General features: G+C 43.9%; 1 protein-coding gene across 1 annotated transcript in view; it reads right to left on the reverse strand.

The window, feature by feature from the left end:
* TSPAN15 (tetraspanin 15) overlaps window positions 1–5339 on the reverse strand; it is a 68194-nt gene extending 62855 nt beyond the window's left edge. Inside the window, exon 1 of the mRNA XM_007940666.2 lies at window positions 5244–5339. Within this exon, the coding sequence (XP_007938857.1) occupies window positions 5244–5339 (96 nt within the window). The remainder of the gene's footprint in view (window positions 1–5243) is intronic.
* Window positions 5340–13190: the final 7851 nt, after the last annotated feature.

Here is a 13190-nt window from a genome sequence, read left to right on the forward strand (position 1 = left end):
TAACTTCCTTTTTAAAACATAATGAATCAGAAGAAAATCCTTTCATTGAATGCTCAAGTTTAATGGGTACAAATTTAATGTGTACCACTTGTGCTGAAATTACTAATCACAATACTAACATAACAGAATTTGTTCCAAATTCTACATCCATCCTCTGTTGTAGTTAAAAAAAAAAAATAATAACACTGTAGAAAGTGAAACTATTTTAGAATCTGAACTTGTCACATCTGCAGATCCCATAGCAGGACTATAGATCCATTTTGTCGACTAATTTATCTTCTAATGATGTAAATTACTGGATTAAAAGAGGACCAAGAGATTATCAACATCATAATGGACCATTTGAAAAGTCATGTGAAAAATTTCTGGATGGTAAACAAACAAGGTTCTGTAGCCAGAAATTATTTCTAGGATGCAAAGCTAATGGTGAAAATTATAAGAAGAAGTAGTTACTGTATTCTCCATTCTGTATACTGCCTTGTTTGCAAACTATTCAGTCCTAAATAATTTAATTCTCAATTTGTTACAGATGGATTTAGCTATTGGTATAACTTGAATATGATCAATAAACATGAAAACAGTTCAATTCACAGAGATTGTGTTGTCATATTTAAACCAAAGACATGGTTTTGATTTAATTCATAAAATGGAAAGACAAATTAATGAAGAACGTCCGTATTGGAAAGCCATTTTGCAACGCATTGTTATTGTCATTATAACTAACAGTAGCTAAATGTGGACTATTTTTTCCAGGAAGAAATGAAGTGTTTGGGTCCTCATAAAATGGAATTTTTGGGTGTTTATTAGAACTTGTTGCTCAGTTTGATCCATTTTTAAGAGTTCACATCTCAAAATATGGTAACCCAAGACAGGGCAACCCTTCGTATATGCCTAAAATAACATGTAAGGAATTAAAAAACTTAGTAAGTAATAAAGTTTGATCAACTATTTTTAGTGAAATAAGTATAGCTTGATATTTCACTCTCCCTGTAGATTTCACTTCTGATCTTTCTCATACAGGTCAGCTAAGTACAGTTTCCAGATATGTCCAACAGAAAGAAAACCTGTCAAGCAATTTATCGTATTTATTAGTTTAAAAAGTCATATCAATAAAGAAATTGCAAATCGAGTACTTCACTATTTATAAGAAGTTGGTAAAATTGATTTTTTAAGCACAGAGACCAGTGCTTAAAAAAAGACCTATGACAATGTTGCCAATATGTCAGGGCATTATAAAGGTATGCAACAGAAAATTTCATAATGTAATGAATATGTCATTTTTATATCATATACTGCACATTTACTTAATCTTGTAGGACATAAGACAGTAATTGTTGTTCAGAAGAAGCTGATCTTTTTCTACTATTCAGTTATTCTACACATTTTTTGCCACCTCTACTCACCAATGGGCAGTTCTTAAAACACACTTAGGCAATGACTGAGTATTAAATGTCTTTCACATTGGGAAGTGAATGCTATAGCAACAAGTGCAATCCTGGGATTGTTCATAGATTGTAGAGGCCTTAGAAAATATTGTTGAAGACCAAACACAAAAAGGAGATACAAAAAGAGAAGTTGAAAACATTGCCAACAAAATGCAAATGTTAGAGTATGTATTTACGTTGGTTACATGGAATAATATATTACAGCATTTTCATTGGATGAGTCAAGCTCTACAAGATTCAGAAATAAGTTTAAAGACATGCACAGATCTCTACCAGTCATTAACAGGATATTTTCATAATTAAAGAGAAGATTTTGAAAACACAATAAAACAAATACTGCCAAATACTGATTATCAAACAGTTTACTGTCACAGAAGAATTAGAAAGAAACAAGTAAATGACAGAAGTGTTCCAAAAGTATCACTGAGTGCCAGAGATTAATTTCTAATATCCCCAAACTACACCATCACTGACACACTTGAATCTTGCATAAAAAGAAAGGAGAAAGTATATGAAGTTCTTTCAAATAGATTTTCCTTCTTAAAAAATGTGGATATGCCTGATGAAGAATGCATGAAGGCATCCAAGAAATTAACACAGGCTTATCCCGATGATTTAATACAAACCTTTATAGAGAAGTGCAACAATTTCATTATTAAATTAGAACTAGGTTTACAGAGTCAAGAAAGGCCATTTTTACTCCTGTAGGCAAATATGATTCCGTAATAGAAGATAAAATATATGTATTTCCCAATATTGAAATTGCTTTATGTACATCCTAACTATAATGATCACAAACTACACAACAGAGTGCTCATTCTCATCCCTAAAAAGACTCAAAAACCCTCAGCATACAGCAATGATTCTAAAAAGACTTGATCCATTATCCTTGCTATGTATGGAAGTAGATATTTTTGGCAGCTTAATTGTCATGAAATTGTTGAAGAGTTTTAGCAGCAAAGATAGAAATGTTTTTAATTACAACATGTTAGAGATGAAAGATGTATCTAAAAATAAAATAATAATTTGTTGTAATCTTTGTTTTCTGATCATTAAATTTTCTTTTATGTCTTATTTTCATTTGTTCAGTTGTAAATACAGCATTTATTACAAAACAAGCATCAAAATTGAAGTATGAACCATTTAAAACAAAATGGGTAAAATTCAATTTTTTGTCATGGGGAGATCAAACAGAATTTTACATCAATTGTTGAAATAACTAAGTTCACTGACTCATTATCATTGTTGTAGAATTTATGGAATATTCTTTTTTGTAGAAAATGTGGTATATAGTAAAAATCTTAGTACCCAGCAGCCTCTAAAAATTTTATAATTCAGATCATCTCATCCTGCTAAAATGGCATATGCTACTTCTGCATTCAGTTACTAATCTTATAAATAAAAAGCCAAACCCACTCCATTAAGTTGGTTCCAGCTCATAGCAACCCTACAGGACAGAGTAGAACAGCTTCATAGGGTTTCCAAGGCTGTAAATCTTTATAGAGTGGCTGGTGGATTTGAACTGCTGACCTTGTGGTTAGCAACCAAATGCCTTAACCACTACACCACCAGAATTCATTCATCTAAAGAGAAGTTACATCATGGATAGCTAAGATACATGCACACAGATACAAACATATGTATACATGTTGTTATTGTTGTTGTTAGGTGCCGTCCAGTCGATTCCAACTCATAGTGACACTATGTACAACAGAACAAAACACTGCCCAGTTCTGCACCATCCTCAAAATCCTTATTATGCTTGAGCCCATAGTTGCAGCTATTGTCAATCCATCTCATTAAGGACCTTCCCCTTTTTCTCTGACCCTTCACTTTAACAAGCATATCCTTTCAGGGACTGGTCCCTTCAGACAACATGAACAAAGAAGGTGAGATGAAGTCTGGTCATTTTCACTTCTAAGGAGCATTCCAGTTGCACTTTTTCCAGGACAGGTTTGTCGTTTCTTCTGGCAGCCCATGGCACTTTCAGTATTCTTCACCAACACCACAATTCAAAGGCATCAATTCTTTTTCAGTCTCTCTTATTCATTGTCTTGCTTTCACATGCATATGAGGTGACTGAAAATACCATGGCTTGGGTTAGGCATACCTTAGTCTTCAAATATATACATATATGGGAGCTCTGGTGGTGTAGTGCCTAAGGCATTTGACTGCTAACCAGAAGGCTGGCGGTCCAGACCCACCAGCCACTCCTTGGAAAGAAAACTGGGCAATCTATTTCCATAGAGATCCAAACCCAAAAACCAAACTCACTGCTGTGGAGTCAATCCCAACTCATAGCGACCCCTCTTTGGGTCCACAAATCCAAGGAGGGGTTGCTAAGAGTCTCAATGGACTAGACAACAGTGAATTTAGTTTTTATATATCTATATCTATATATAAATATACATATATATACATATACACACATGGGAGCTCTGGTGGCATAGCGCCTAAGGCACTTGACTGCTAACCAGAAGGCTGGCGGTTCAAACCCACCAGCCACTCCTCGGAAGGAAGATGGGGCAATCTACTTCCATAGTGATACTGCCTCGGAAGCCCAAGGAGGGGTTGCTATGAGTCGGGTCCGACTCAACGGTACATAACAACAACAACAACATACATATATGTGTGTGTGTGTGTGTGTGTAGTGCCTAAGGCATTTGAATGCTAACAAGAAGGTTGGCGGTTCAAACCCACAAGCCAGTCCGTGGAAGGAAGAAGGGGCAATCTACCTCAGTAAAGATTTACCACCTTGGGTTGCTATGAGTTGGAATCAATTGGATGGCAGTGAGTTTGAGTTTTTTTGGAGATGTGTGTATATATGTGTATATGTGTGTGTGTGTGTGTGTGTGTGTATCACATATCCCCTTTGAATTCATGAGTAAGCAGTGGAGAGGGCAGCACAAATTGTCAGTGTTTAGGGCCCTTATATGCCTTAATCCCACACTGCTCTCACTTCTTAATCTCTTTACTGGTCTGTGGCAAGCACCTTATCTGGACTATATCATTAATCTCCACAACCATCCTGAGTGAAATACACTTAATGCTTTCATTTTGCAGATGAGGAAACTATGGTTTAGAGAGATTAAGTAACTTCCCCAAAATCACACAGCTAGAAAGTGGTAGGGGCAAGATTTGAACCCTTGTCCAACCCATACTCCAACCACTACTACCATCTGCCCCAAACAATGCAGGAAGATGAAGTATATAGCCCAATGGCAGTGGAGACAGTTACTGAGCACCTAGCAGCAGCTGGAGTCCTCCCCAGGTGCCGCCTCGTGGAATCCCCCCATCATGCTGCGCATCCTCCTTCTACCAATGAGGAAATCAAGGCGCAGAGAGGGAACTCATCTCGCTCAGGGGCAGCTGGCAAGTAAAAAGAAGAGACAGGAGCCGGAATCCAGGGCTCTCGACCACCACTGCTAAACCTGACCACTTTCTCCACACAGACTGATGCGGGAAGCACACTCCCATCAAGCGTGGTGGGCGCGGCCAACGCGGAAACTGCGGCCTGTCCAGCCAGCCGAGGGCGCGGCGGAACACACTGCCTGTGTCAGATGCACACAGGTGAACCACCTGACGCTCGGTCGCCAACGAACTTTCATGCTCCCCACCCAGAGACTGAAAGGCTGGGTTCAGGCAGCCTGGATTTCCCGGTTCCAAGACTGGGATGAAAACTCAGACGCGCGCTCCCCAAGTCCACCCTGATTCTGATTCGAGCCTGAGATGGCCATGGCGGTTGTCAAGAGAGTGTGCCCCACCATCAAGCCCCCAAACCCTGCTGTGGTCACTCACCCAGAACACTGTGGAGTAGATGATGAGTGAGAACTTGAGCCAGAGGTAGGAGAAGCGTGCACAGTAGCGCACCTGCTCCGAGTCCCCACGAGGCATCTTGAGCGCTCCCCTTGTGGGGCCGCGGGACTCCCGGGCTCCGGGCTGGGTCCCTCTGCCGCGCGCGCGGCCCCACCTGCGTCTCCAGGCCGCCGGCCCGGCCACCAGCGCTTTCTGCGGGACTGACACCCGCGCGCCGCAATCACTGCCCCAGCGGGGGAGGTTGCCAACCCCGGTGGCCAATGGGAGCGAAGCGGCGGCATAGCCCTGGGAGGGGGCGGGCCAGGGGCGGGGCTGCGGTCCCTGCCACTGGAGAAGGCGAACCGAGAGGAGGGGGCGAGGGCGTTGCAAAAGAGCTTGGGTGGCACACTGGAAACACTAATGATAATGGCGTGGAGCCCGGCGCGGGGGAGAGAGTGAGCATACCTGCTCCGGGATACATATAAGGCGCTGCTTAAATGCGGGCTTTGGACTGTTTTCAAGAGGGAAGGATATGGAGAAAGAAGAATTAACTGCCAAGGTGTTCAAAGTGTGCAAATGACTGTGCAAGGCGATGGAATAAGGAAGTGGAGTTGCACATCCTGAGGGGGGGCGGAGTAGCGAGCACAATGTGTGCATCTAGGAAGGTGCAACAGACTCTGGGGTGGGGGCGACGGGGAGCGTCGAGGGGTCCCCACCGCGCTGGGGCACGGAGTTTTCTCCTGTAACAGATGACCCGCTCGAGGCTTTCGCCCAAAAGATCTCACAGAATCCTCTCCTTTGCCCTTAGGGGCCTCTTTCTCCGGGAAGCCCTCCCCCACACCTTTTCTTAGGCCAGGTCAGTGGCTCCCTGGTCCTTGCACACCCTCAACTGGGTCTGACCAGGTTTCTTCCTGGCCTGTTCTTTTCGATGACTGGGGTCAGAGGTGGCCTTGGGTCTGTCTTCCCCGCTAGATGGTCTCTGCTTTAGTTAACGCTATTTCTCCGCCTCCCTGAGCTAGTCAGCCTGAGGCTTGGAAGCCAGACAATCTGTGTTTGTGGCATTCAGTCGTTAAATGTGTGGCCCAGAGGGCAGGAGCTCTAGTGGGTACTGGATCGGGTCTCTAGTGGTGACTCCAGGAATGACAATCAAGTCCAAGTTTCTGCCCTGGGGCTCACAAGCTCCCGTTTACACAGAAGACAGAGACAGCCTGAGACTAGGTCCGCTCCAGCTCCTAAGACTTGGCCCCAGGAGGAAGAACGTAAAGTTGGATGTGGGGAGGCCGTTTCCTGGTATAAAAGGACTGAGCAAGGATGTTTGGGGGAGAGAAATAGAGCCAGGGTCAGCTGCAAAACAAACAAACAAACAAAAAAGCCGTCCCAGTCGGGTCCGACTCATAGTGACCCCTCCTTGGGTTTCTGAGGCAGTATCACTACGGAAGTAGATTGCCCAATCGTCCTGCAAGGAGTGTCTGGTGGGTTTGAACTCCCAGCCTTCTGGTTAGCAGTCAAATGCCTTATGCACTATGCCACCAGCAAGTTACTGTCAAATGAATCACTGAGGGCTGAAAACAAATATCTTACAGCAGTGTTAAAAGTGTCCTTCTGTCTTTGAGGAGGACTACCTTCTTACCCCTCCATGGGGGACTAGTCTCTTCCTTTGGCTTTGCAGAGCTAGCCTCACAGACCACTCTTTGAGGGACTAATTTCTGTTTCCACCCCTGGGCAAGCTAGGGCTCCCTCCACCTTCTGGAGGGCTGGTTTAGCACCTTGCTCTTTAAGGGGCTAGCCTTTTACCCTAACCCAAGGGGTTAGCCTCCTTCTCACTGGATAGAGCTAGCCTCTTTCCCCACTCCTTATATTTAAACTGTAGCCCCAGCTACCCATGCCCCTTTCCTACCTTGGTTTTCTTACCAGTAGCCCCTGGCCTTAGTTCTGACCTCCTTAACTAGCTGCATTTTCTCTCAGCTCTCAAATATTCCCTAGGGACATATTATACTTCTGGACAGCTTCTCCCATGTCTCCCTGAGCTTCTCCCTCAGTCTCCCCTCCTCTATAAGATGCCCCGAGACATGAAGGAGAGACACCCTCTGTCAAAGGAGCCCAGTGCAACATCTTTCCTTCATTAATCTTCCCCAACCTCATCTCTCCTCAGGGATCAGCCCCTACTCCAGGTACTAAGGGTTTCTCTCAGCTACATTTGCAAACACTGAGACCTCAGAAGTGACAACCTATTTTCAAATGTCTTTCCTTTTGCCTAGAGCTCTGGTCTGGAGGGTCAGCAGCCTGGTGCTAATCTTGGGTTTCCTATTAACTTTTTGTGGGACTGTTAGTAAATTTGGCATAGATACTGTGACAGACAGGTGTGACTGTGACCCTGGCTGCAGATTAGAATCATCTGAAGAGCTTTTGCTATCCTAATATCCAAACCCCACCCCAGTCCAGTTAACAAGTTTCTGACAGGAACCTGGGAGTTGGTATTATTTTGAAGCTCCCCAGGAAATTTCTGAAGTACAGCCAGGATTGATCATTTCTTCTCTAGACACAGCAATGAGGACAAGGTGATCAGCCACACCCCAGAGGTCACTTGGCTAGTAAATGTTTAATAACTGGATCTGATGGGGTGGACCTGTTCCCAATTTCCACCATACAAATACTCAGGTCATGTCTGATTTCATGTTACCAACTTGAAGTCACTGAACATGGAATTAAGAAGAGACACACATAATATAGGCTCTGGAGGGCTAGTAGCAAACTGGGTCCAGCACATGGCTAAAGCTCTCCTACTCAGTTCAACCCAGGGGCTGCACTGATGATCATCATAATACCATAATGAATTCACCTCTTTCATTAGCATAACAGGCATTAGAAATGTGCTTTCCCTGGTGGTGTAGTGGGTAAGATATTTGGCTGCTAACCAGGTCAGCAGTTTAAACCCACCAGTTGCTCCATGGGAAGATGGGACAATCTACTTCTGTAAAGATTTACAGCCTTTGAAACCCAGTGAGGGTCACTATGAGTCAGATTCGACTCGATGGCAGTGGATTTGGTTTTTCACTTGGTGAATGAAGGAAAAAAAAAATAAAATCATTGCCATCAAGTCAATTCTAACCTATCAAGACCCTATAGGACAGAATAGAACTTCCCCATAGGGTTTCAAACAGACTGCCACATCTTTCTCCCATGGAATGGCTAGTGAGTTCAGACTGCTAAACTTCCTTTTGGTTAGCAGCCAAGTACTTTAACCATTGTGGCACCAGGGCTCCGGGTGAAATGAATAGTATTCAAAAAATGTAGATTGGTTGAAGTAGTTAGCTGCACCACTCATAGCTCATTCAGAGTAAAGGAAGCCAGCGAGCCCTGAGCTGCACTTAGGGGCTGTTTACTGGGCTAAATCCTTGAGGCGTCTTGTGTGCCGGGACATTCCAGTTACCCGATGCAACCATCGGTCTAACTGAATCTGCCTCTACAATATTGTATATCTGCCCTGAGCCGACCTTCTTGCAAGATGGTGAAGCATCTAAAAGGACAGAAATCCGGGCTTTCACTGAGTATACAGAACAGGTTGTATGAACTGGTTTTGTGGCTGCTTGGTAATCACGTTTGCTTTGTAGATATTTATTTGTCCAGGAAGCAGAATTTGGTTTAAGATCTGCTTTCACGATAACCTGTGAGGGTGATTGTAGGGGGAAAGAACTCTCACGGTTAGTGGCTACTATTGCTTATGAAAAAGAACCTAACTTGGCTGATATTAGAGTGCCGCTGGGCAAGAAACTCTCACTGTGCCTCTCTTTTCCCATCTGTGAAACAAGGAGGTTGGACTGTTTCTCTAAAATCCTTTCCAGCTCTAACAATTTATCTATGCTCCTCACAGTCAAAAAAACATTCAGCAAATGTATAAGTTCCTGCTATGAGCCCTGTCCTAATGCAGGCTCTGGAATACAGCTGTAAACAAGATTTGACTCTATAATAACCTGTTGGAGGAAGAGAAGGAAGGAAATTCCAACACAAATACACGAAAAGGGTAATTTCAGGTACTGATAACTGTGAAAGATCTGAGAGGAGAATGTCCAAGTGGAAGAGAGAATAAGTGCAAAGGCCTTGAGAAGGAAAGAGTTTGGAGAGTTTTAGGAACAGAAAGATCCATGTGGCTCCGACAATGGACTGCAGGGAGAGTGGAAGGAGGTAAAGTCAGAGTTCTTGTAGAAGCTTTGAGAAGGATTGTAGCTTTGGTAAGTGGTTGATATTTCTTTCTGGCGTCAGTGGGAGCCACAGGTAGGTTTTAAAGAGGGAGGTGATAGGGAATCTGACTTATGTTCTAGAAGGCCCACTCTGGTTGCTGCATGGAGGATGGACAGGAGTAGGCCGAGACTGGTGAGGAGGAAAGCTGACTAAGAGGCCATTGGGGTAATGCAAGATGGTGTTTGCTTGGCTTAAAGCTATAGCATTGGAAATGGGGACATGGTTGGATTCGGGATATACAATGGGTGTGAGTGTGAGGGAAAGAGAGAAAGCAAAGAAAATTCCAAGTTTTGTGCTTTGAGCAACTGGGTGGGTACTGCTGTCATTTACAAAGGTAAGGAAGACAAGGAAGAATGGTGGAGGAGGTTGGGTAGGAAATCAATTACTTCAGCCATTTTGTTTTTTAAAATGCCTTTTCAAAATCAAGATGGAATTTTCTAGGGAGTTCTGAAAAACCAAACCCAACCCACTGCCATCGAGTCGATTCTGACTCATAGCAGCACACACTGGGTTTCCAAGGTGGTAAACCTTTACAAAAGTAGATTGTCCCATCTTTCTTCTGCAGAGTGGCTGATGGGTTTGAACCACCAACCTTCTGGTTAGCTATCAAATGCCTTAGGCACCGTGCCATCAGAACTACTTTAAGGCAAGGTCAAACTTGGATGGTATAAATTGGAAAGTTATTTGATCCCTTTAAACCATAAGCTTATGTGAGATCACTTACGGAATATAGCAAAAGAGGCAAAAACTAACCCTGGAGCCCTCCAACAGATGAAGAAAGGGTGGCAGAGAAAACACAGAGGGTGCAGTGAGGTATGAAGAAACTGAGGCCAGTGTGGTGATAGGGTTGCTGAGAGAAAAACCAAGTAGTTGCTGTGGAGTTGATTCTCAGTCATGGAGACCCTGTGTGTGCAGAGTACAGCTGTGATCCAGAGGACTTTCAGTTATTTTTCAGAAGTAGTTCACTAGGGTTTTATTCTGAGCCACCTCTGGGTGGATTCGAACCTCCACCCTTTGGGTTAGCAGCTGAGAGCATTAACAGTTTGTACCACCCAGGGACTCTGTCATGGGAACTTCCCTTAATACACCAAGGCTTCAACTTGTCTGGGAGATCATGTAGGGACAGAACAGATGATTGATGATTGGCTTTGTAAGACGTGGGTCATTAATGACTGTTCTGGTTACCTAGTACCACTCTGACAGGAATATACCACAAATGGGATGATTGAACAAATAGGAGTTTATTCTCTTACAGCCAAGTTGACACACAAACTTCCACCCCTTGTCAACTTGGTACCTATACATATCTCCTTCACTGGGTGACTCCAGCCCCCTAGTTCCTGAATGGTTACCTCACCCCCTTGGCCTGGCGGGCCTCGTTCTTCTCCCTCTTGGGCATGGCAGCCCCGCCCCCTCCCTCTTGAGCAGCAGCTCTGATTCCATCCCACTGGCTCACATGAACGAGTAGCCCCCTAACTCCAGAACCAAGCTGGTGAAGCCCTGGTTCTTTGAAACTTAAGGGGCTGTGGTGGTTCCACCCCCAAAGACCACGGTCTTACCTTTGAGGCTGAAGCAGCTCTGCTTCCCATTTCCTTGGTCTTTCTGCTTCAACCAATTAATGCCCAAGGGCAACCCACTCCACCAGGAATCTTCCTGCCCAAAGAGCACTCAGCTTTCTTGCTCCTGCACCGGCCAACCTGCTACTCCATTTCAAACCAGTCTCTACTACCAATTAACACCCAAAGGCAACCCAGTCCACCAGGAAGCCACCTGAGCAGTGGCATCCAGCTTTCTCCTCCATGGGCTGGTAAGCCTGTTGCCGTTTAATGCCGGTCTCTGGGCTCTGCTCCTGCCATCTCTTATGCCACATGCCGGGGTCTCGGGTCAAGGATGCACTCCACTCCTGTTTCCACATTTTAAGTATCTGTTAGACCAGCACCCCATTCTCTGGGTACCATATTCTGTTCTGGTTACCCAGTGCCGCTCTGACAAGAATATTCCACCAATGGGGTGGCCTTAACAAACAGGAGTTTATTCTCTTACAGTTCGGAGGCTTTAAGTCCAAGTTCAAAGTGCCAGGCTCTAGGGGCTGGGTGAAAGCCCCTCAGTCTTGGGCTTCAGTTCTGTCTCCAGCTCCCGGCCCACTGAAGCTAAAGGCATCTCTTTACTCAGGCAGCTACTGGCTGCTGAGGCTAACAAGCCCAAGGTCGACCAATAAAATGGCACAGTCCTGATGTTACCAAACCACACAACAGGCCATTAATTCAAGTCCATTGAAAGTCCCAAGGTCGGCAGAGAATGGCAGGCTGCTGAACAATGAAACAGCTAAGTGCAGAGTTCAAGCGTGCCATAAGCTAGAAACCAGTCCCAAACCTGTTTCTTATGTATGGGAAACAGACCACATAACCAAAGTAGCTACTCAGCTGCTCACAGTAGATTCCACCATGGAGTTAATTACCACTCTCACCATGGGGAATAACTACATTCAGCTGCCCAGCCACTCAACCAGGCCCAGCCAAGTTGACACACAAACTTAACCACCACAGTGACCTTGATAAAAGCTATTTCAATAGAGCCATGAGGGTGAAAGCCTGATTAGAGTGGATCAAGGAGAGAAAGGAAGAGGAAGAAATGGAGGAGGCAAGAACAGATGACTCTTTTGAGGACTTTTGCTGCGAAGGGAACAAGGGAAGTACACTCACAGGCAGGTGTACAAAACCATTCACATGGTAGTACATACGTGGAATTCTTTCCAATCCACCAAAGAGCCTCCCAGACCCAATGCTCAGGAGGTAAAATCTATTTCCTTGAGTCTGTGCTGACTTGTGACTTTCTTTGACCAACAGAATGTGATGAAGTGACATTTGAGTTCTAAACCTAGGTCTTATGAGGCCTTTCAAGCTTCTGTTTTGGGCCAAAACATTTAGCCTTCTTGGAATACTGCTGCCATGAGAATAAGCCTGAACTAGTCTGTTGGAGAGAACATAAAAAGTAGACCCAAGCTATCTTGACTGACAGTCACCAACTGCCAGGCATGTAAGTGAAGCCGTCTTAGAGCATCTAGCCCCAGCTGACCCACCCACTGATTAGAGACTCCTGAATATGCCCAGGCAAGACCAGCAGAACCACCTAGCTGAGCCCATCCCAAATCACTAACCCACAGAATCATGAAATAATACATAATTGTTGTTTTAAGGCATTAAGTCTTGGGTGGTTTTTTAATACAGTTAAGACTAACTAATACACTCTTAATGCCTAAAAAAACATGAACTCAAGTACCTATATTTTTCTTCTTTCCTCTCTAATTCTCCCAGAGTACTGCATTTTTGGATCTATGTCTTTATTTTTGAGAAAGGACTTCAGTTGTCTTTCAATTTTTCTTGACTCCTTTTGACACTTCCCTTGGCTCTGATTCTAGGGCACTTCTCCCTAGTCCCTTTCAACTCTCAAGAGCCTACATTCACTCTCTCTAGGTATTTATGTAGTATCAGGCACTGAGCTGTAGACTTTCATATAACTATATCTTAATTATTAATAACAACAACTTATGGAAGTTGATTTTATTAATCCCACTTTATAAATATGGAAACTAATGTTCAGGAAAGTAAAATCCTTTTTCTTCATTGGAAAGTTCAAGTGCTCTCTGACCCAGCTAGCAATGTGGTTGTTTACTCTGGTGCAGTTCTTGCCCAGATACTTTAGAATGAAGTT

The sequence above is a fragment of the Orycteropus afer genome, unplaced genomic scaffold (genome assembly GCF_000298275.1).
Source record: "Orycteropus afer afer isolate SDZICR_OR568_19922 unplaced genomic scaffold, OryAfe1.0 scaffold00070, whole genome shotgun sequence".
NCBI classification, from domain to species: domain Eukaryota; kingdom Metazoa; phylum Chordata; class Mammalia; order Tubulidentata; family Orycteropodidae; genus Orycteropus; species Orycteropus afer.